Source organism: Urocitellus parryii, chromosome 11 (assembly GCF_045843805.1).
Source record: "Urocitellus parryii isolate mUroPar1 chromosome 11, mUroPar1.hap1, whole genome shotgun sequence".
In the NCBI taxonomy this organism is placed as follows: Eukaryota; Metazoa; Chordata; class Mammalia; order Rodentia; family Sciuridae; genus Urocitellus; species Urocitellus parryii.
In genome coordinates, this window is record NC_135541.1 from 90989470 (window position 1) to 91015041 (window position 25572).

The window sequence follows — 25572 nt, forward strand, 5'->3', positions numbered from 1 at the left end:
CACCCATTTTCCTTCCAAGCTGGCAGGATGTCTGAGGACGAGGAAGACTGTGACTTTTCAAAGATCATGAAATGACTTTGGATTAAAACCAGAAAGAGAACTCAAGCCACACAGAATAGCTTCTCCATCTTTGCTGTATTTCAGTATCTAATTTCTTACATTTCTGTCTCAAGTTTAGACTATTCACTCCCATTGCCAAGAAGAACAATCTGTTGCTTGGTTTTTATTTTATTAGCAAAATATTACATCATAAAAGCCACATAAAGTGTGACTCTCAGCATACCTTTTGATAGGCACCTGAGCTGAAGAATAGAAGCAAACTTCTCAATATTGCTTGGTCCTTTTCTCCTTCTATGATTTTCATTGTGCAATAATGTCAGCAGAGATTAAAGTAATTTCACCTCAGTCACTGATTTTTTAATGGTTACTTACTTGCCAGGCATGTAACTAAATGCTTAATCAAGTCATAATAATAGACCATAACTTTTGAAAGGATGGTTTCTTTCACCTAATATACACATGCCTAGTGTACACATAAGTAGTAATAGTAAACATTAAAACAATTTCTGTGTGGAGAAATATCACTGAAATTCCACAAATCCAACAGATACATTCTCAAATCCAAGCAAGAGGAATTACTCAACAAACTGGCTGGTGTCGTGGCTCAGTGGTAAGCACTTGCCTAGCATATATGAGGGCATGGGTTTGATCCCCAGCACCACAAAAATAAATTATAAAGAAAGGAAAACACAACAATCTCAAATATTTCATTGAGATATATCTTCTCTAACTCATCTCCCAAGTGTCAAAACAGAGAAAAGGGCAACAGAATATTCTCCTCACAAACTAGATGCCATCCAGATATAGAGAAGACTGGAGTGAAAGAATATTGGTCTTCAGACATAAGAACCAATGAACTATCTACAGGAGGTGTTAACAGTAACCCTACCCTCACAGGTAATCAGCAGGAAAAATTGCCTCTGAATAAAAGACTCTCCTTATGCTGCTTTAAATTAGAAATTAATTCTAAACTCATTTGTAAAGTCATTGTTATTTATTCATTTTCATTATTTCGTATGTGTGGTTTTGTTGGCAGAACCACCTACATGGTAAGTTTAACTAATACAATGCTGATACATAGACCACTTAATTCTTAAGAGTTAACAACATTCTCCAATGATGATCAAACATGCTCCAATAAAAATATTATAAATGTACCAACTACATGTATAACTATAAAGCTCTAATAAAAATATTTTTAAAAATTTTAAGGCAATTACCTTCCCAAAGTCACGAACATCAAACAGGTCAAATGCTTCGAAGAGTTCGCTTTTCCTCATTCCAAACGTCTCGCAACAGGCTGTGAGAAATGTCCGTATGTTCTTCAAACAGAGAAACTGAGAAATGAAAAAATAGCTATCAGTATAGAGTGAATTATTCCAAATGCTACCAATCTTCTGCCACACCCAAGTTGCTACAAAAGTGACAAAACCAATCCACTCCTGAGGGTGCTGTTTGCTCAACCAGAAGCACTGACTGAGCATCCATTCTCAGTCCAGTAATATGGCTGTGGACAGGCAGGTGAAGCTTACATTCCAACAGGAGAAAACAGACAAGAACAAATGCAGCAACACAGGAGGAAAACATTTGTATTTTCATATGGTGGTTAAAACTGGGAGGAGAGATCCAGAGAGCTGGTAGAGGTAGGTGGGGAGAACTTAGCCAGGTCTTCTTGAGAGAAGGATGGGGCAGAGATCTGAGGTACTTAAGGAGCAAGCCATGCAGAAAAGTAGACAGAGTAACCTAAGTTAAGAAGCATCACATACTGAGGCCCTGAGGCAGGAGTGTCTGAGTATGTTTGAGAAAAGGGCCAAAGTAGAGTGAGTAATGGGGAGAAAGGTAGGAGGTGAGCTAGAAAGGTCATGGGGTCAGATGGTAAAGGGCCTTATCAGACAGCTTTTATTCTAACTGATAAGGGAAGCCATTGGGGGACATGGAACAGATCAGGAACAAAATATGTTCCACAAGGGTCTTCTTGGGCTGCTGCATTGGATATAGATTGGAGAGGGTTAGAGTGAGAATAGGGCAGGAAAACCAGACAGGAGGCTACTGCAATAACCCAGGAGAGACACAACTGTGGGTAGACCAGGTGTTGCCTTGCAACTGTGTTGAATCTGAGATGACCATAAGTCATCCAATGGAATGTGGGGCAGGAAATGGTATGGACTACAGACATAAATCTGGGAGTCTTTAGAGTATAGAGAACACTGAATCATGATGCTGGCTGAGACTACTTTGGGAGAGGAGAGGAGATCTGAGGGCAAGAAACCTTAGGAGAACAGGAGAAGAGGAGGTGACTACAGAGGAGTCTGACAAAGAATAATCAAGGCGGAAGGAAAGAAAATCAAAGATGGGCTTCCCTGAATCAAAGCTAAAAATGTTTCTAAGCAAAGAGAGTAACAAGCTATGTGAGATGCTGCAGACAGTCAAGTAAGATTTATTTATTTTTTTAATTGATTGTTTTTTAAAAAAAGTAAACGACAGCCAAATGCATTACAATTCTTATTACACATATACAGCACAATTTTTCATATCTCTGGTTGTATAGAAAGTATGTTGATATCAATTTGTGTCTTCATACATGTACTTTGGATAATGGTGTCTATCACATTCCATCATCCTTGCTAACCCCCTGCCCCCTCTCTTTCCCTCCCTCCCCTCTTCCCTATCTAGAATTAATCTATTCTTCCCATGCTCCCCCTCCCTACCCCACTATGAGTCAGCCTCCTTATATCAAAGAAAACATTCAGCATTTGTTTTGGGGGGATTGGCTAACTTCACTTAGCATTACCTTCTCCAGTGCCATCTATTTACCTGTAATTGCCATGATTTTATTCTCTTTTATTGCTGAGTAAAATTCCATTGTGTATATATGCCACATTTTTTTTTGTCCATTCATCCACTAAAGGGCATCTAGGTTGGCTCCACAGTTTAGCTATTGTGAATTGTGCTGCCATAAACATTGATGTGGCTGTGTCCCTATAGTATGCTGTTTTTAAGCCTTTTGGATATAAACTGAGGAGAGGGATAGCTGGGTCAAATGGTAGTTCCATTCCCAGATTTCAATCTCTCTAAATGAATATAGATGCAAAAATTCTCAATAAAATTCTGGGAAATTGAATACAAAAACATCAAAAAGATTGTGCACCATGATTAAGTGAGATTCATCCCAGGATGCAAGGTTGGTTCAACATACAGAAATCAATAAATGTAATTCATCACATCAATAGACTCAAAGATAAGAATCATATGATCATCTCAACAGATGCAGAAAAAGCATTTGACAAAATACAGCACCCTTTCATGTTCAAAACACTAGAAAAACTAGGGATAACAGGAACATATCTCAACATCATAAAGGCTATGCTAAATCTCAGGCCAACATCATTGTAAATGGAGAAAAATTAAAGGCATTCCCTCTAAAAATGGAACAAGACAGAGATGCCCTCTTTCACCACTTCTATTCAACATAGTTCTTAAAACACTAGACAGAGCAATTAGACAGATGAAAGAAATTAAAGGGATATGTATAGGAAAAGAAGAACTTAAATTAGTACTATTTGCTGATGATATGATTCTGTACCTAGTAGACCCAAAAAGCTCCATCAGAAAACTTCTAGAACTAGTAAATGAATTCAGCAAAGTAGCAGGATATAAAATCAACACCCATAAATCAAAGGCATTTCTGTATATCAGTGACAAATCCTCTGAGAAGGAAATAAGGAAAACTATCCCATTTACAATAACTTAAAAAAAATAAGATACTTGGGAATTAAGTAAGATTTAGGTCAAGTGCTTCTGTGCTGTTTTCATGGAATTTGGAGTATGAAGGACATGCATTCCTTGACAGATGCAGGTCCTGTGTGGGGACTAGAGTGAAAGGCTGGAGCAGCTCCAGAAACAACAGGAGAGAGTGGATACAGGAGAGAGATGATGAAGTCTGGCTACAAAGGGAAACAGATGGAGCTGGAGAATTCAAGGAAGGGTTTTTAAAAACAATGGCAACTATGATGATGTGTTTCTATTTCAATGGGAGTACCCTGCTGGAGAAGGAAAAGTTAATTAGGAAAGAGCAAGGCACAGAATCTAAATGAAGTCCTTGGATAGGCAAAAGAGAAGGGATCAGATGCTGAAGTGCAGAGGCTGACCCCAGAGAGGGGCATGGTCAGCTCAGTCACACCTACAGGAGGTGCAGAAGGACAGGCAGACACTGCTGAACACTCAAAAACCAAAAGTGAGAATTCACTTTTCATATCAAAAAGACTCAGATTCATCTAAGTAAAATATACACATGTCCTGAGAATGAATTAGTTCTTTTGTAGAAGTATTACTTGCAATGGCACACATTTTTAAAAAATCATAATCATACATGTCAAAATTTTAAATATTCTTGCTATGTATCAATTATGCCAAAATAATTTCAAAAGTAAAAACTTAACCTCCAATAAGTGATCAACATCTTAGCTAATTATTGCATCTTTTTTAAGCATGTTTCATTTTGTTTTTCTTTTTAATCTTGGTTTGCTTTTTAATTATGCAGAAAGCACATGTTACTTCCTCTACATTTGAAACATTCAGATTTGTCATAAGCTTAACTTAGACACAGTTTTACCCTTTACAGGAATCATCCTCAGAGGCTTAAATATTTCAGGAGGGGTTAAAACCACAAGGGAAGCATCATAAACCCTTTGAAACACACAAGCTGCAGCCAATCAGCACATGCAGTTACTGCTTTCACTTTAAAAATTCATAAGAGACCTTTACAACACAGAATCACTCTGCATGTTGCTCTTCCACATAGAATTGCTTATTTACAGATTAAAAGGCTTGCATTCTGCCAAGACAGATAATAATTACACCCTGGGGGATTATGCAACTGCTGTCTTGCAATATTTTTTACATAATTAAGTGCCGGACTCATAGCTCACCAAGGAACAAAGCATAACTGCAAATGCCACCCTCTGAAGATTTCTCACCAAACTCAAATTTCCCCATGTATAGGAAAAACTGCAGTTGGCTTCTACTAAAGTGCTTTGATCATTAATTCAGTAAAGCTAAGAGTATTACTGAAAGTAAAAACAGTATAAAATTTAGTCATTGTTGCATGCACATAAGACTGAAAAACAGTCTTTCCTCTTACTTCTGGAACAAATGTTAACCTTACTTGTCCCCTACGTAGTTCAATTCTGCTAAATTCAACAAATATTTACTGGATTTGGAAAAAGTCACTGGTATGTTCTTGCTTTTCCAGGCAGTCTTCAAACCTGGTTACCCTTTTCTAATGTATGCTTTCAGTCAATCATTTTTTAATTCCTGCAACATTACACTGGAAAATCTACAAACGATTAAGGATCTGCCTCAAGCTCCTCTATTAAATTTATCAGCAAATTGTCATAATCCTCAAAAGTTGGCTGACCGCGCAAGGCTCACAGGGTCATTGGATGCTCACAGGGCCATGGGCACAAGCAGGACAGAGACATGCCCCTCATGGTATTTTAGAAGTTGGGCTTACCACTCCAGCTTTCATCCTACTTTTCCTTTTTTAGTTTATTTAAGAAAATTCTGAACCAAAAGAAAAACTGAAATATAATGAACATACCCACCTACATAATCATTGTAACAGAGTACCATATAGGCTTTTGTATTTGTACATTTTAAAATTTAAAAAAAAAAGAAAGAAAGTATATTTTGCTGAGGCATTTGAAAGTAAGTTATAAATGCATATAAATAACTCAATATGCATCTCTAGGAATGCAGAGATACTTTCCTACATATCAATAATACCTATATTACATCTAAGAAAATTAACAACAATTTTGTATTATCTAGTATATATTCCAAATTCACATCTCCACAATTGTTCATCTCATGCCTTTTTATATTATTTTTGCCCAATCTAGGATCCAACCAAGTTTCAGCCCTTGCATTTGGTGGTTTTATCTTTCAATATCCCTTTATCTAAAAGTCCCAAAGCTATTGTTCTGTTTTGTTTTGTTTCGTTTTTAGTGACATGGACTTTCTGAAGAGCTGAAACTGTTTTATATACTGCCCCACATTCTTCATTTGACTATTTCCCCACAGTGCCATCAAACCTATTCTTCTATCACTTGTGTTTCCTGTGAACAAAAATCTAGGTTCAAACCAAGCTGTTTTGGCAAAAAAAAAAAAAAAAGGCTTCATATTCCATATTGCGAATTTCATATTTCCTCATATCAGAAGACATAAAATGTTGGGCTATCCCATTACTACTGATGCTAAGCTCACACTTAGTTAAGATGGTTACTACCAGGACTCTCTACTGTAAAGGTACACATCTCCTTCATCTCTGGGGTGAAAACAGGGTAACATGTGGCATCCTATTTCCCAAACTTGTTTTCACAATGCATACAACATCTTCTGATTGTCCCAATTATTCCATTTGGAATTGTAAAATAGTGATTTTTCTATCATTCCTTTCACCTTTATTCATTGGTAATTTTATAAAGTTGTAAATGTATGATCTTTTGTAAATTTATAAATCTTGTGTTCCTTTCTTTATTTCATTTGTGAGCAAATCAACTGTTCTCATTATCCTTTTTGATCTTCATATTATCCCAAATTTGCCTCTGAGGAATCCTTCAAACTGGTTTCTGTGTCCTTTTGGTATAATTTCATTCATCTTCTTGTCTTCAAGTTGTCCCAAATTCATGTCATATTTTCTCAGACCTAGTTCTGAATATTCATTTCCCCAAAAAGGTCTGTTTCCATTCATAAATAGCAAATGGTATTTACCAAAGCCTGAACTCCAGACTACTTCTTACATAAGCCAATTACATTAAATGACCCAATGCCTCTAACTTTTGCTTAAATTATCTACCAGTTGCAACTGAAAGAGCCAACAGGATTGGTCTAACTGGTCTCTAAGGTGCCTTTCAGAAAATGATATAATTTTTTATGGAATATGTAATAAGCGAACTCTTATCTCCCTCTTTTCAGGATAAAAGGGACTTGAAATCACTGAAGAATAATTAAGATGTAATTTTATAGCTAGAGATGTGATTGTCTTACATAAGAGTGTTTCAGTGTTAAACTTTTTTCCCTAAGACAATCTACTCAGTCTTTGGGATCAGAAGGTTCTGATTTGACGTTCTGTGTGTCATCTTTAGCAGCTGAAAAATACTGCCTTCAGGTGGCTTATGTGGCACAAGGACAAGTCCATCTCATTATTTCACAACCATGTCGTATTCTTGACCAAAAATTACACAACTTTGGTATGTCATATAACTTATTTGCCTGAAATAACTTTAGCATTTCTTAAAATTTAGAATTTTAGGAAGTATAGTTAAATAACTTCAGGGTTTTTTTTTTAAGTACTAAATGTATCCATATAAGATAAAGAGTTGCCAAGTAAGGACACACAAATTACAAACAGCCATTTATAATGGGTATTGACCAGATATCTGTTATATGCTAGTCATCGTGAAACTTTTGAACTTATTAATGTGCTAGACAATGTGAACTGAATGCAACACCAAGAAATGGGAATGAAAAAGAAAATGTGACCCAGGCCCTACCTCCAAAGCAGAGGCAGGCAGAGCAGACTGACAAGTGAATCCGCAGTTATAAGATAGGGTGGCAATCGTTATAAAGACATTCAAAAGTTCTTGCAAGTCCTGGGTGATCAGGACAACTTTCTGGAATAACTGCTACATGAGATGAGACCTAAAGGATGAGGGGGAGCCAGCCCCACAAACAGAAGAAATGGTTGGTGCACAGGGAGGGAAAAGGGAATCACTAGAGTATAGGGTACTCCAGGGAAACAGCAGGGCATGTGAATGAGCAGGGGAGAAGTCAAAGCCAGGACCACTGGGGGCAGAGGAAGTGATTAAGAGGGACACAGTCCTGGGCAGGAGAAGTGGAAGATGGACAGGAGAAGGAGCTGTGGTTTTCCTGCCCTGCCAAAAGGACTCAAGCTTTTTCCTACAAGAAGTGGAGGTTAAAGGATTCTAAGAACACTACTCAGCTTTATATTTTATGATTACTAGTGCTATGAGTTTTGAGTGATTGCTATGTCTATGCTAAATGTTTATACCATTTAATCCTCATAATAATCCATTTGGGAAAGTTTTTTCTTCTATATCTACTGAGGCTGAGAAATTTATTCAAGTTTACATAATTGCATTTGCCAAAGTAATGGAGTCAGGATGCAAACCCAGGCATTCTGGCTACAAAGACCATTATCCTTAACTGTTATTTTATACTAACTTCATTTTGTGGTATGTAGAATTAAAAATGGTTTTCTTTTTATTAGGGAGATGATGTGGGAGACTCAAGCAACACAGGACAATTTGAACACCATCATATTAATCTCACAGGAAATGATGGTGAATAAGAGTAGGAGGAGAAAAGGAGAAACAGAAAAAACTCTAGTTTTTACATATTTTCTAGGAAATAATATGCAAAGGAAACACCTAACAATTAATTGAACATGAGCAGGGATGATTGGAAGAAAAAAGAGAAGAGACGTCAGATGGTTAGTATGAGCATTCACTGAGGACGTTAACTTGACAAATGGGGACAGAGGCATGTGAAAGACTGGCTGAGTCAGTTAATTCTTGTCTTCATAAATGGAGAGGCCCAATAATTAGATGCCACCTGGCTTCCCTCCCAGGAATACCCATAGATAATATATTCTAATAACAAAGACACCTGTCTTAAACTGCCCTTTGTCTCTCTGTCCCTTACAAAAAGATGATGAATGGCTTACTCATTCGAAGTCAAGGAATGAAAATGTCATAAAAGCACTCCACATCAATGCACATAACCTTCAGAGAAGAAAGTTCAGAACCAACAAGGCTAAGACATACTAAAATTATACACAGGCCAAAGCTCTCTGGATTGGAAAATGTTTCATAACCAGAAAGCCATCACAACAAAAGTAGCTTTCGAAGGTGCCACTTCTGTTGTCACCACTTCAATGCTAGCAACACTGAGGTCAAATGGCTAAAGTTCACTACAAAACTGAAAAAAAACCTCCCCTTTCTCTCAACACTTAACAAGCTCTGGCTTTTTCACTGTATGTGTGAGAAGCTTGTTGACACTTCTCAAATGCAAACAAGATCATTTCAACTACTCCTTTAGAATTGTTAGCAATGATGAATAGTTGGGCATAATCAGAATTATAAGAGGCCATTCATAAGCTGATTGGCAGTTTTGAAAGACACAGAGGAGACCAGCATTAAGGCCTACTTGCAAATTTGGTACAAATAGTTTTCCTTCTTGGAGGAGCCTCACCTCAGACTTTATCAAGCCTCTCCCCAGGACCTCTATCACTGTAACCCCTCTCCTCCTCTGTGCCCCTCCAAAGGCTCAAATCATCCTTCCTACAGTGGTAAGTCAGATGAGATGAAATAGAGAATTTTTTAAAAAGCAAGTTTCTCCCTTACTGGAGTTTCCTATTCCTCTCACTTTTACCATATCTTGTCCTTTTATCCCTCTATAGCTCTTTTAAATCAAGTGAGCTAAATCTTGTATCGTCTAGAAATTTAAAAAGAAAGAAAGAAAGAAAGATTTTTATTTGTTTGATGACCTCATCTGTTCTTTTCCCTTTATGGATCAGTGGGTGCCACAGGATATCATCCTCATTGTCCTTTGAAAAAAAACTCAGCTCGGCACTGCAAAACATCTTCACATTACTTTCAACTCTATCCTGATGTTATAAATAAAAATTCCTAAAGGACATTCAGAGAAGAAGATAGAAATATGTTTGGATAGTTTCTTAGCTAAAACTTGTATTCAAGTCATAAAACCAAACTCCCCTTATTCTCAGTATACTGAAAACCAATATTTCTGTTTTGATGATTGTCTAGGCCTTAGTTCATTTTTAATTTAGTGAAATGGTTTTAATCAACTAACCAAAAATGTAGTTATTTAACAGGGAAGTCACAGGGTATTTTTTGGTTATTGATTTTTATTTGATGGTAATGCATTTTCGTGAAATATGTGTAACTTTGTTGAAATGATTAAGCTCATAAATATAGGGCTAGGTAAACACACATATATGCTCTTCATTCTGCAGCACCTGGCTCACATCTGTAATGGTAATATTCAAGCTTGATCGTATGTCTGTTTGCCCAGCTATGCCCATGATATAGTAAACATCTTTGAGAAGACAGATTACATCTATTTTGTCTTTGCATCTCCAAAGCTTACATAATAGCACAGTTTTAAATAAATTTATGAATGAATACTGCTGCAGTTTATCTGTAGAAAAAAAAATAGTAACCATTCCTTGGTAGCCAGAGAATTCAGAATGCATTTTTATATTAAACTGACATCCTAGCCTTACATTCATTGTTAGAGTAGAAATACATTTTTTATGAAGGTACCTCAATAGAGTAGTTGGTGATGTTACATTTATAAATAAAACTAATAAAGATTTTAAATTATTAAGTTCATATGCATAATCTTTATTTTGGTTGCCTATGTCTGGTGTAAGTTCAATTGTGAACTGATAACTGATTTTCAGGAGCCCCTAGCCAGCAGTCCCTAAAGCACATATGGACACAAGCATGTACATACACACATACACACACACACACACACACACACACACACATACACACACACCCTCTGTTGCTTTCACTAGCTCTTGTTCTCATAAGAGGAAGCAGTGTACCCCTCTCCCTTTGCAGGAACTTAGACACTCAATTTCAAAGGTTTTTGTTGTCACCTTGCATTAGTCCTTAGCTAGAAAAAAGATTAACACACTGTATCTTTAATCCTCATTATGTGTTTTTAGTCTTTGCACTGAAAAACTGAATACTTAGGGAGTGAAATGTCTAAGTTGGCCTGAAATATCTATTTTACTATGTTCCTTGATCTTCTAATGAAAGTATGCATGCCACTACCTTTAAGGAGAAAAAGTAGCCCTGAACCACACGGTTAGCTGAAGCACAGTTAGCCCAAATCAAGTTAAAATTACCTAATCTACATTTTTAAAAGGGCTGCCAAGATTCACTCTTCTGGGTACAAAAAAAGAAAAAAAGAAAAATGGGAATTTCTTTCTGCTTGGGCCATAAAGAGGCAGTAGAATTCAATAGCTAAAAGTCAGTATTTTGACATTGTTGAACAGTAGCCATTTAGCAAGAGTAAGGCAGGCAGTAGAAAGAAGCAGTGGTTGACTCAGGAAGAGGATCACAAGTTTGAGGCCAGCCTGAGCAACTTGATGAGATTCTGTCTCAAAATAAAAAATTAAAAGAGCTGAGGAGATAGCTCAGGAGTAGAGCTCTTGCCTCAAAGGCACAAAGTCCTGGATTCCATCCTCAATAGAAGAAGAAAGGAAGGAAGCAAACAATCAAGCAGTGGTGGTGTCTGGAATAGCAATAGTAGATTCACCTGCTAATGTAGAATAGAGGGTGACAAGCACAACCCCACTTACCCATACCTAGGTTATAAATTAACCACCCTTGCAAAGCACAGGACCCACAGAACTACACAAGGAACAAGAAAACAGCTCCCTGTGGATCTGGGAATGAGCTATGTCACCCCAGACAGATGTGGTAGCTCCTCCTTAGAGAACAATATTCACAATGAGGGAAAAGCCTCATTTTCTTGGTGGGAAGAAGCCTTTGGTGCTTTTAGAGATAAGCCTTACACAGTTTGTCTATTCAGAAAATAAGAACAAAAATTTGTGTATTTACATCTAATCTGAAAGGAAAGGAGGTGCATGCCAACTAAAACAGTATGGTCTGACTGTAAGCAACCCCTTGCGCACCTCTCTCATCTCCAACAGCCCCCTGCAGAAGCAGCTCTGGAACACCCACACCTCGCTGAAGCACCCTCTCCCTTCCTTTGTCCACTGCTGCCCAGATGCTGCTCCTTCCACTTCACTGACTGTACAGTCAGAGCAGGATTTGGGAAGCAAGGGATAAAAATAAGAACCAAAATAGAGTATAAACCCAAGTCCCCTCCTCATTTCATCTACCCTGGCCTCTACTGGGTAAGCACTGTCATGATTCCATGTGTAGATGAGTCCACTGGCAGAGAGAGGTAAAATAACTGACCCAACACATAGCCAGCAAGTGGTGGGACAAGGTTCTGACCCAGGCAGCTGGCTCCAAAGCCCAAGTCTTTAACAATAACAATATTCTGTCCCATGGCAGACTGTCCCAAATCAAGGAGCTGACAGCCACACATCCTGCCCTCACAGGGATGATAGTATTGTGAAGGGAGAAAGAGATGAACAGCAATCTTCAATTCCAACACAACACTTAGTTCTGCCTGTTATATATGTGACACCCCAGCCATTAAAGGGGGTAGGCTGGGGGTTGCTCCTCTGCTGGGGTGGCTGAACTGACTGTCCGAGTGGGAACAAAGCAGCGTTAGGAATGGTTATTGTGAAACACAAAGCATACACCCAGGCCTGGCCTTCTGGAAAAGCACAATAGTTCAACTGGACTCAGGACTCTTCTCTCCATGAGGCAACAGCAAAGGCTCTGCCTGCCACAAACAGCAAACTTCTGCGTCTCAGGTGTGACACTAAGCCCTTTGCATGGATTATCTCCACTGACACACACACAAATCCTATGAAGACAACTCCATTCTATCCATGAGGAACTGGATGCTGTAAAGGACCCAAGGCCATGAGAGCTGAGGAGCAGTAGAGTGAGATCTGTACCCTGCCAGGACTCCCTATCATGCCATGCAGCCTCCTTGAGTGGTGGCCATGAGGTGCACAGCAGGGTAGGCACCTGCCCCTTAAAGGGACTTGCAGTCCACCCTAAGTAAAGCACAGCACCACACCACTCCAACTTCAATCACTGGAACAAAGTTGAAGACTTCCTTTCTTCCCCTTAACCCCCAAGATTTCTTAAGAACCTAAAAGAATGACTCAGCTAAGATGGATTTGTAAAGCAGATGATTTCCAAAATAGCTTATGTCTCCCTATGAATCTTATCCATCTGTGTTTATACAAACTTGTTCTTCCTTCAACTCTGCCCATGCAGGAAACTTCTATAATACTGTTTGTTCCCCATTCTTACTCCCCAACACACACGCCCAAAGATCAAAGTATTATGTTTGCCAATGCATTGCACCAGTATTTAGTATAAACTAAAATTTAAAAATAAAAACCTGTGCATGTCATGGAAAACCATTAGCATAAATGAGAACATTTTTTAAATGAACAAAACATGCCCAAAAGGATGACATTAACAAATGTTCTATCCCAATAATATAGTTTTTTATTCAAAGGCAAGGAAACAAGAAAATTCCAAATCTCCTTCCTTAAAAGTGCGATTCAGCAGAACTAAAAAGTTGAAAGGTTTGGTAGGATGTCTTCAGGAGTCAAAGAAAACTCTCCTCTGAGCTTTGTCATCAACCCAGATGGTTTAGGAAAGTCAAGGCTTGTCTATGCCCTCACTCTGCACCCTGTACCCTGCACCCTCCACCCATGAAGGCTCCATCCAAACCCCATCAGTAAGCAGCAACCAGGGTGACTGCTCCTGAAGCCCACAGGCAGATATGCTTCAGTGAAACTGGAAAGTCAGCTTTGATCTGAATGGCTTCAAGCATGAACTGAATTTAGTGTGTTCTTTGGGCTATGGTGACTTACAAGCAAATGTTGTTAAAAATAGCACTGTTGAGAATATTCTTATAAATTAAATATGATTTTAAATCATCATCAAGTTTATATCAAGTATCACAATAATTATTCTTTGGGATAGAAATGTACCAAGTACATAAAGTTAGCAACCATTCTGACTCTTAAAGGATTTTTTAGGAAATCTAAATTTCAATATTTTATTCTTCTATTTCTATTACAAGTACTCCCTAAATTCACTTTTTTAAGAACTTAACCTTTATTTTTTATTTGTCTGTTTCATTATGTGGTGCTGAGGACCCAACCCAGTGCCTCATCCATGCTAGACTAGCTCTCTACCACTGAGCTACTACCCCAGTCCCCCATATTTAAATATACAAACTACATCACTCACATTGAAAAAAATCAATAATGTTGCCAGGCATATATCTTAGAGTTTTCAGTTCAGAACTTTTGGTTGCTTTTCACATAAAGCCACGGTATGGGAGCACCACTTCTGACACACCAAAGCCCTTGGCATTTTATCACCCATGTGGTCTGATCTTCTTACCAGGACTACATTACAGTTTCAGGTACATCTTTAATTTTTACAGTTCATTTTCTGCTTTGTCATTTTATTGTGTGACGAGTAGGGAAAACTATATCTTTAAATTTGAAATAATTATTAATTTTACAAAATAACATACTGTACTCCAACCCATTATTATTCTGGTTTTATCTAAAAAATTCTGAAGGTTATTTCTTAAAACATCCTCAAGATCAGAACACTATTTCAATTCCTATATATGAAGGAAAATAAAAGGATTAGTGGCTACTTTATCATCTTATAGCATTATTATGCCTACAGGCATAATGAAATGTTCTCTACAGAGAATATTGCTTTTAGCCACATTGCTGTGATATCTTCTCTATTTGAGAGGTCATCATAGTACAATGAAACCTGAAGTGCGACATTTCCCCAAGTGATTCCAATTTCAAAGAAAAAGAGGCACATATAAATTTACTCTAAAAATAACCAACACCAAATTGCAGTTGAAACTGCAATTCAGATCAGCTTAGCTCTAAACTAAGCAAACTACTTTCCCCTCTCCTTTTCCCCCAGTTACATAAGAGAACATGCCTTTCTTTCTTAGTGCATTTCAATAATCTTCTCCTCCATGCTGATTGGAATAAAGTTATTCTCCACATATACAAGTCATTGTTCTTCTGTGCCAAACTACATTCTATTTTCTACCCACATTTCTAACCTCTCTAATATTCTCTCTGCACCCACACTCCTCCAAATTTAGCCTCATCCCCAATTTTACATAAATCAAAAGAAAGAATTATCTACATTTTACAGTCTGGGGCTTACAAAACTTAAATTACCTACCTAAGTTCAACTATGCAGTGAGTGGGTAATATGAAAGCCAACCTATCTGAACCTAGAGCCCATTTGTAATGGGTAATGGTAATCAACTAAATTACTTTCTTAGAGCCACATAATTCTTGATGGCAGAATCAGAATTTGCATTCACACCTTTCTTCTGTTGCTAGTTCTGCTCCACTATGTGTCTTGTGTGTGTGTATATACACACGTAGCACTTGCCTTAAATTAGGCTATGTTTGGTGCAAATAACAATGACTAAAAAACTTGATTTTGTTACTACACAATCTGGTGCATGTTATAAAGGACCTGATTAAGATGGTGCAACATCTGAGAAGACAATGACCAGCACTCCCTGGAGTTGCCAAGGAAGACACAAAATGTAATGGTGCTGTGAAGGATGAGGAATATTACTGGGAGAGGGAAAAGAAGGAAGAAGGACTAAGCAATTAATTTTCTAAACCAGAACCTTTTTTTAAATGAATAATTGTAGTAGGACAAAAAGGCTTAAACAAGAACCACCTATGGTAAATCATTCCCTGTAGACAATGGGAACTAAATTTGCAAATAGCCATTTAAAAATCATAACACATTACAAAGGAAGTAAGATTGAAAAAAAATTAAGAAACCTACACTGTAGAGACATCCAAGTGTATCTACAGCGTAGGTAATAGAACTTGGCTGTCAACAGAAAACTATTGAAAAAACAACTGATAAGTATCTGGAAAAACAGTGTTCTAGAATGATCTAGTTCAGTCTATTCAGAAAGTTGTATAATCAGGAAATGTCCAATTTTGGTGGAAAACAGTCTAAGTTGGATTGATACTTGAAGATTGCAGAAGTGAAAGTACTTATTAGATGAAGACAAACCCTTTAATTGAAATAAAGTTCACTGGAAAAAAAATAACTCAAAGAAAAACCAAAGGTATCAAACAGTAAGAACTAGAATTTGGGGTAATATCTATTTATCTTTATTTTACTTCTGAGTTTTGTTATCTGATGTATAGATGTCTTTTGGTTTATGTCCAAATTTTACAATCATTATTTTACTAAAATAAAGTTTCCATTTGTTCTAAGGTCAGTATGACTATTTAGAATCTGCACTAAAATCACTGTATTAGCAAGAACTAAATTATAAATTGAATTCCTGTGCATGTATCATATACGTTATCTGGATGTTTACGTACACAACTCACACTACTTTTTCTTAATAAGTACCACCACTTCTATATAATATTACTCCTGAAAATATAACTGAGTAGGATACTAAACAGGTTGAAGTACATTCTAATTAATTATAAAAAAATATTCTAATTATTTCTTTTTCCTGCCTTATTCTCAGCCTTCAAATAAATCCTGTCATCTTGAAATATAAGAGATTTGTATTCCTGTTGGGCAGTATACTGCCAGCATGGCCAAGATGAATTTCTACCCAGCCTTAATCTTGTTTATCTCTGAGGAAAGGATGCCAAAAATCCAGAAGCTCCTCTTTAGGTAGGCTGACCCCAACCAGCTGGATCCAAGGGATGCCAGGGTGACAGCCAGCCAACCTCTAACTTCATTATAACCTAATCCTCTAACTTCATTACAATCTAATTCGCCTACTAAGTAGCACACCTTCCAGCCACCATAACAGGAATCACAGGATCATGGAAGAATGAAAAGAGGTGTTGCCTGAGTTCTAGGAAATCTCCAACTATTCCAGGAACAGACCTGAATAGGCTGCCCCTTTGTTGGTCTACCCCTCTCCTCTTGTTTCTTTTACCCTGTATCCATCTGTGACCTCTCCACCCACCAACAGGTTGAGAAACCAATTTGAGAACCGGGTTCCTACTTCTCCATTCTGTGGCCACTGACTAAACTTGTGCTGTTGGTTCTCAGAGTTCAGTCCCAGTTTTTGGCTTCCACACACTGAACAGAAACAGATTCTACTCTGAGTGTCTCTCAGACCAGAACATTGTTGGTAATATTCTGTTTAGAAATCCACTAATCCAAACAATCACCATTACCTCTCACCACATTATCACCATATATTCTATGCCTATCCAGGGCACAAGATTGAATGAACAGTGTTTTATTTCCAGTAGCAATAGAAAAACTAAGATGGAAAAACTGAATGGTTAGATTGACAAATTCTGTTAATTGCAACAGCTAGATACCTTTAGTCTTCCTTTTCTGAGACACTGTTATATGTCCTGAATATGATCTAACATGAGGCAAGTGACACACATACCCCACAATATATAGGGAAACAGAACCAGGTACAAAAGATGTGGGTACAGATCCTGATTCTGCATCAAGAACTGTATGGCTATATAAGGAGGTAATTCAGTCATTAAGAATGGCTCAGTGGTCAGACAGGTTTAAGTTCATATCAGCTACCTGCTGCCTAGTTGATTTCTCTAAGACAGACTGTAAAATGTACATGATTCTATCTTCCTAATAGGAGAGTATGTAACAGTGATCCACTTTATGCTTTGAACATAACCCTTGGTGCTCTGCTACTGCAACTTATTTTTAAAACGGACAAGTTTCTTTCTCTTCCTCTCTCCTTTCTCCTCCCTAATCTCTCCCCTCCGGAATCTCAAGGGAAACAAGATTACCTTTCTTTCCCATCCTAGGCATGATTTATCTGTCCCTGAGTACACACCCAACATAGGAATGAAGTAATCCAAATTTAGGGATGATATCAGAAGATCTCAGGAATGTCTCTACCACAAATTAAAAAGTGAATTACAACTCCAGAGAACATGTGGAATGTAGCCTTTGAATTACCTCTTTTAAAAGCCTCCTGTTCCTGCTGATAGGCAGAATCACAGCCTTTGGGACAGAAGTTCCGTGTTCCTCCTTTGCTAGCAAAGCAATAAAACTTTTTTTTCCCTTTTTGCACAACCATGTTCTTGTTATTGAATTGGCAGTGGGGACAAGAACTGAGATTTTAGCAACAAGCATTTAGCCTAGTGAAATATAGGTGAAGCATAATTTTGATAAGCAGTAACTAGCCTTCACTAAATATTGCTTATTGCTATTGATAATAAAATGATGAATCAACTAAAATATATTACTAAATTTATATGCTTAATATACCATAATCGTATTCCACTGTTTGTGGAATTGTTGTTTTTATTAGGTAACATTTAACCCATGTTAGTCTTAACTTCTCCTTTTACAAAATGGGAATAAGTGTATTTCCCTAACAGGTCTGTTGTATTAGCTGAAAGAGTCTGTGAGAACTCTGTTTCATTAGTTCATCTCACACATTAAGCACTGAGTGCCCATTATGTGTTAAACACATGTCAAGCACAAGCTGAGCTCAAGGCTAGTTGCCAAAGATACAGAGAAGACAGAGGGCTCCTTCTTCCCAGGAGTGCACAGTCCAAGGACAGCAAACAAACATAAGGAGTTGTACAAATGCAAGTGTCATTACTCTTCATGATTCTTTTTGTTTTAATTTCTCCAGCCAACTCTTCATTCTTTACTATCTGAATTTTAACAATATTTAAGAATATTACTTATGTGAGGAAAAAATACAAAAAATGAATTATTCAATCAGTAGGGCATAACATACTATATACCTCTGTATAAATACTACAATAAATATACTAAACCCATATGCATTCATTAAAATGGTAGGCATGGTACAAAATCCTTTTGTGAATGAATGTTTGTTCCTGAATATCTGCAAATCAAGTATAGGTTTGCTCATGTCACACACTCCATGCTCATGAGTCTGAGAAAGACAAAGATAATGTTTTCTTGGCCTGGCTTTTCTTCCGTTCATATACTGTTCTGATGGTCAGCATTAGTATTCCAACAGCAGCTCGACCCGTTCTTTTCCCAAGTAAATGGCTACATGGTATTTAGCACTAAGCTCAGTGACATCTGGCTTCTAGTCCATGACTACTCTAAAGGATCATTGAGATGGTTCTTGATGGAAACAACTAGAATAGTTCATGTTTGTTTTAGTACAAAAGATGTTGCTAATAATTGTTGACCCAGACCCTTCTTCCCTCCTTGACCAACCTTCTCATGAAGCCTGTTACTGCACAAATGACTAATGGAAGAAGCTGGGGAGTGAGGAGCCATAAAGAGGAAGGGTCTGGGTTTCTTGCTCAAGTCACTTTAAGGCCAAGAGAAAAACAGAGCAAGAGGAAGCAAAACATGGGCCCACGACAACCATGAGAACTTAAGCTCCATGCTTCAGATAATCCTTAGAGAAGACACCGGACTTATAGCCAGGATGAGGACAAGGAGCTAAAGTCAATTCAACTTCTTCAGAGGCAAAGAGAACCACAGCTAACATCTGGATTCCATTTAAATTGTACTTATAAAGACACTACTCTACATCTGCTGTTGAAAAATAATGCAGGAATTTGAAAAATACTTAATGGAATACTTAAATGGCCTTATCACAAGGACCAGACTCTATTCTAAGCAATCATACTCAATCCTCACCACCCTGGAAGTAGCTCCTTCCATTTTACACATAAAGAATTAGCAGGGATGGGGCTGGGGATGTGGCTCAAGCGGTAGCGCGCTCGCCTGGCATGTGTGCGACCCGGGTTCGATCCTCAGCACCACATACCAACAAAGATGTTGTGTCCGCCGAGAACTAAAAAATAAATATTAAAAATTCTCTCTCTCTCTCTCTCTCTCTCTCTCTCTCTCTCTTTCTCTCCTCTCTCACTCTCTCTTTAAAAAAAAAAAAAAAAAAAAAAAGAATTAGCAGGGAGAGATTAAATGCTAGCCCAGTGTGATCCAGCCAATAAAGACAAGACCAGAGATACAAACTGAAGCAGTCCGTCTTCATAGCTGCTGCTCTTGAAACATCTCACTACATGTTAGATTACCTAATGACACAGGAAAGAAATGTTTACAAGGTTGGCCACTTTGTTGGTTTCTGTATACTTTTGAAAGGATCAATAAATAAAAAATAGTAGTGTTATTTATAGATTATCACATAGTAATCCTATCCCAATCATGTGCCCTTGCCCAAAGATCAATTTACATGTAAGTTGTGTATACTTTTACATAACTGTGAAAGTTTATATCTAGTAAACAGAAATCACACAACACTAGGATAACTATTGGTATTGGTGCACATGTTGCTCACAGGAATCTACCCATGCAGTGTTTGAATAGTCACACCAAGAAACTGCTGCTGCATCGAAGAATCTTCAGTGAAATGACACCAGAAAATGCCCCAATGATGGTCCACTTTCAGCTTGGATTTGCACAGGACATACAGTAACTCCCTGCTGGAGGAAACATCACACACTTCTTTCCATGGCCAAAGCATGAGCAGCACCCTGACACCACCAGAAAAACAGACACATTATATGCTATAGGGAGCCAGAACTGCTAAACCATGAAGCCATTATTCTAAAATATTGGTAGGCAACCTGCATTTGGCAGAATATACTAGACATAAATCAAGTGTTAAGAAGAAAAAAAATGGTAAAACTCTCTACTTGGATACAGAGACTTTACTTTGATCAAGTCCTTAAGAACTGGCCCTTGAAAGAAGATAAGAATGTAGAGTGCCTCCTCCCACCTGGCCAAATCCAGAACTATCCATCTTCAAATATCATTAGGCTTGTCACTGCCCTGAATGCATCCAATCAACTGTACAACAGTCAATAGCACCCAGTTGGCATCTAAAATGCCATGGAAATTCTCTTTATTACAGTGGACTACTTTTATTGTTCAATGTCAGTGGATTAAAAACAATTATATAAAGCTGTTTGCTCATGAATTTGCTCTTCCACAATTTATGTTTACTAGAAAGTCCTTTATCTCCTCACCACAAAACCTTTGCCACAAGAAGCCTAATCATAACCCAAGCCTAACATGAGGATCAACAACTGTACAAGGGTTGGAGGTATATGCTTCTATATAGGGCTTGTAATTTTATCTTTTAAAAGACTGGCATTTATTAGTCAAGGATACATCTGTAAAAAAAAATCCATCTATAATAATGTCACATTCCATTTAAAACATTTTTTAGAGCTCTAATCCATTCTTAGTATGATATTACTGGGGGAACCTGAAATATGTACAACTTTGTCTATAACAGGCCACCTATGGGACTAAAGACTTTGACACTCTTAAAGTTTTACTCCAATCACTGATCAAATCCTCAAAAAGTGCCACTCAGAAATACACAGGAAAATAATTAACCCTGTGCAAGACATACTCAGCATTCAACAGAGAAATGGATGAGAAAAACAGACTCTACCCAACGATAGCTCGATTGTAAGGCTGTCACCAGGACTCAGGGCGAAACTCAAGGAGCAGGGGCAGCAACGACAAGTGCCTGTAACTGCCGAGACCAAAGTAACTGCCACTGCACTAAAAATCCCCAGTGTGGAGACTGGGGCTGCCTTTGCATTTCTATCACCTTAGAGAAATAGCAATGTATATGTTAAATAAACAATTATCTAATGCCTAGGAAAAGATGATCAGATTTCTCTGCAAGGGAAACCATGAGAATTAGAAAAGATGAAGAGAGGCAATGATCAAAAGCATCAGGGGAGGAAGTAGTGGCATCAGGTTAAGAAGGCACGTGGGAATCTGAGAATGTCAGAGAAAAGAGAAAGAGAGAAAGTTAAGGGAGGAGAGGAGCTACCCACACAGCCAGGAGGACTCCACAGCCCCAGTCAAGTCCAGAAGACGCTCATCCAGTAGGATAGGATGTTGCATCATTTGGACTTTGGCACCACGTCCTATGCTTCAACCCTGCCTATGACAGGGTAACTCAAAGCACAAACTATGGTAATTCTTAGAACCACTGGTATGACTTCAAGGTGGTTTTCCTCAAGGACTGGCACTTTTAGATCACGCCCTGATGACCCTTATGGTGTTAAAGCAGCCCATCTCTTATAAAATGAAGGTGACAGCAGACATCAAGACATGTTATGTGAGTTTATTACTGATCTTCCTTGCTAAAATCATCCCCTATCTGGTCAAAAATCCAAAGTCTCTACTAGTGTGTGCCACATCTAGATAAATAAATTATTTAAACATAAAAAGAGTTTTAAAATATGAATATGCAAACCCTTACTTAACTTGAAAACTGTTAGGTAGAATCTTTTCTGTTTCAATAATTTTCAATAAAATACATACTCCTTTGGGTAAAGAATGTCATAAGTTGAATTTAATGATAAAAAAAAATCACTGATATGAAATTAACAAAGCAGGAAAACAGATCAACACTCAGCTCCTGTAGTACATGTGTGCATACACATATAGAAATATAAACAAGGGGTTGGGGATGTGGCTCAAGCGGTAGCGCGCTCGCCTGGCATGCGTGCGGCCTGGGTTCGATCCTCAGCACCACATACCAACAAAGATGTTGTGTCCACCGAGAACTAAAAAATAAATATTAAAAATTCTCTCTCTCTCTCTGTCTCCTCTCTCACTCTCTCTTTAAAAAAAAAAAAGAAATGTAAACAATAAAGTCATTAATAGTTATCTCAGGGTAGTGAGATTTCATATTATTTCCATTCTTTTCAACAAGTAGAAATCACTTGATAAATAGAAGCATTTTTATTTCAGTATGCACAATAAAGTAGAATTTATTCTGAAAAAAAAGAGAAAGAAAATACATGAGAAAATAATATTTGTGGTCAACTCTATGGAGAAGCAGTGAGTTTCCACCATGGCAGGTGGCTTTCTGAGTGAATCATAGTCTTTCCATCCTTTCTACCAAGCCAGGAGACAATGATGTCTTTATAAGTGCTCTGTTGCTTAATATATCAATTTACATTATTAACATAAAGATGACTTTTCCAAAATAAAGCTTTCAACCTCTAGGGTCCCTGCAGGGCAACAGGGAGCATTCGGCAGATTACTTTTACTGTATTGTATTTTATTATACTTAACAACTCAGAAACTTCCCAGCCCTAGTAGTTTTGTTGGTGTTTAAAGTATAAACCTCCTACAAAATTTATGTACTGAAAACACATCTTCTATAAAATATATAAGTAAAATGTTCATGCAAGAAATTATATATTGTATTCATGTTATATGAATATACCAAGGAAAACACATCTTAAAGCTACTCTAAACAGTGTAGTTCAATTTAAAAATAGTTTTTTATCAGAGGAGGATGGTCCACATCAAGGAAAAAAGTCAACAAATCAACATTTCCATCTAAGAAAGGGCTACACTCAGGTCAACAAACTGTTTTCTAGGGATGCAGAGATGAGCTGGACACAGCTTTCCCTCAAACAGCTTACACACACCAGGGAAACACACACACAGAGACCTGAGTTCAATGAGACAGCTCAAGTATGGGCCAGAGATGATGAAAGTATGCATGAGGCTCTCATAGGGCACAGAGAATGGCATGGCTGTTCTTCTCTGGGTGATGTCAGAAAAGTCTCCTACTTTTTTCCTCGATGCAGGCATTACTTCCTACAAAAGAATTATGATAATATCTTTCTTTTACTAGGCACCCCAAAGCATAGAAGGATGTCAAAGGCATAGTTATACACGTACATCAATAGACAGCCTGGGATGAGCCAACAGAGGTAAGAAGCCATTCAATATGTTCATTCACTGTTGGGTGCTTATTAGGTTTTTTGCAAGGTAATGAATAAGAAATGGTGCCCCAGGCTCAATGACCTGGTCCACTAGAGGAGACGGAAATGAATAAATCCTCAAAATACAATTTGGTAAGTGCTGTAATAGGAGTATGTTTGTAGCCATGAAGAATTGAAGAATGGCACATATAACAGCCTGTTCAGGGAAGGTTTAAGAAACACAAAGACAAGTGTGAGCTCTGTAGAACTGGACAGAGGTCGATCATATAACTCTAAGACACCAGTGTTGAACAAGGTCCTTCAGAAGTTACCTTCACGTATTCCTCAGGATCATCCTATGCAACATTACTTTTCCCATTTTCTAGGTGAGGTACATGTGTTAGAGAAGTGACTTGCCCAAAGCCAAACTAATAACAACTGGAGCAGTAAGGTTTTGAAAGCAGTTCAAAGGTCTCTTTATTACATGGTATATGGTATGGTTAGGATATAAGGTGTTCCCCAAAATTCAGGAGATAATGAAGCAATGATCAGAGGTAAAATGATTAGATTATGAGAGTCACAACCTGTTCAGTGGATTAATCCACTTGATATTTTAGTAATTTGAAAGGATTACTGTACTTTGGAAATAAGGACTTTGCAGTCTCTGAACTTACCAGATTTATATTTTATACAGAATTATTTGTGGTGGTGTATAATTAAACCCATAGAGTCCACAAGTCCTTTCTTCAATTGGTCTTATATTATCAATGAATACATTTCCTTGCCCTGTTTTATGTAAACATGGTTTGTTGAAGCCATCTACCTTATAGGAGAGACTCAGTAATAACTGTGTCACCCACATACACATAAAATCAAACAACTGGCAATAAGATAAGTGATGCTATATTTAGTAAAAATTACTAGACAATAAATTTAAATCAGACAACTAAGGAAATATGCTATAAAAAACTGGCAAACATGACAAGGGAAGGATAATTCATGCTGGCTGGGCAGCTCCTGCATTGAGGCACGCTCCCTGATAATTTACCTATATATTATGCAGCACTAGGCAAATCATTTACCAGGACCTACTAGTTAATATAATTGATCTGTGGTTCCTGAATTATAAACCAAGATACCCTGGGACACTATAGCAATCTCACAGGAATACTGAATGTAATTTTATATTTTCAAAGAACCTGCAGTAACATTCAACCTCTGTCAAATCCTGCACTATCATCTGGAACTGGTACACAGCTCTGCGTTCCTTTCAAGGACACATCTTGGTGAAGCTGGACATTCAGTCACTAGTACAATTAACAAAAAAATATAGCACAGCAATCAATATGGAACAGAAAATAGGAGTGTGATGCTGTGTTATCTTGTTCCAAAGTACATAGTGCCCAGCAAGCACACACATCCATTAGTAAGTAAGTGTACATATTTGAGAAGGAAATACAAATGAAAATATTTTTGTCTTCAACTTATGTATATATTTTTTCAAATAACTGCCATGTTGTTAGGACACAAATATTTATTAGGTTGTTTAGAACTAACTACTTAAAAACAAAATTATTTGCTGTTCTGTTGGTGGTTTTAGCCTAGGTATGAAATGAAAAAAAAAATTCACAGAGATACTAAATGTGCTATAAACCAAGAAAATCTGAGAACTTCTGCTACAGGCTAACTCTCCAAGCCCAAGGACAGGAGGCTAGACCAAGGGCCTCTAAAGGTTTTGTCTGATCTTCTGCACTGTTTCTAAAGTGATTTAAAGGCCATTGGTGATTGAATGTACAATATCATTTTACATCATCAGCGTAATGTAATCATTACCATACATTTTTCCCCCTCTCTTACCATTGACTGTGCTCCTCTTCTATCCTGTGTCATTTGTCTAAATATTATGATTGCCTTTGTAAGCAATTGTAGAATGTTTACTTCACTTTAGAAAGAATAACATCTATTCTGGGGAAAATCTCCTTTCCTATTCTTTCACTATTACCACACACAAAAGAATTGCTAGATAATCTTATAGAGAG

At 37.6% G+C, this 25572-nt stretch overlaps 1 protein-coding gene across 1 annotated transcript in view; it reads right to left on the reverse strand.

Annotated features, from left to right (window-relative positions):
* Positions 1 to 25572, reverse strand: part of Vav3 (vav guanine nucleotide exchange factor 3) — a 357495-nt gene that overhangs the window by 270386 nt on the left and 61537 nt on the right. The window contains exon 2 of the mRNA XM_077791577.1: positions 1281 to 1397. Coding sequence (XP_077647703.1) covers positions 1281 to 1397 — 117 coding nt within the window. The remainder of the gene's footprint in view (positions 1 to 1280; positions 1398 to 25572) is intronic.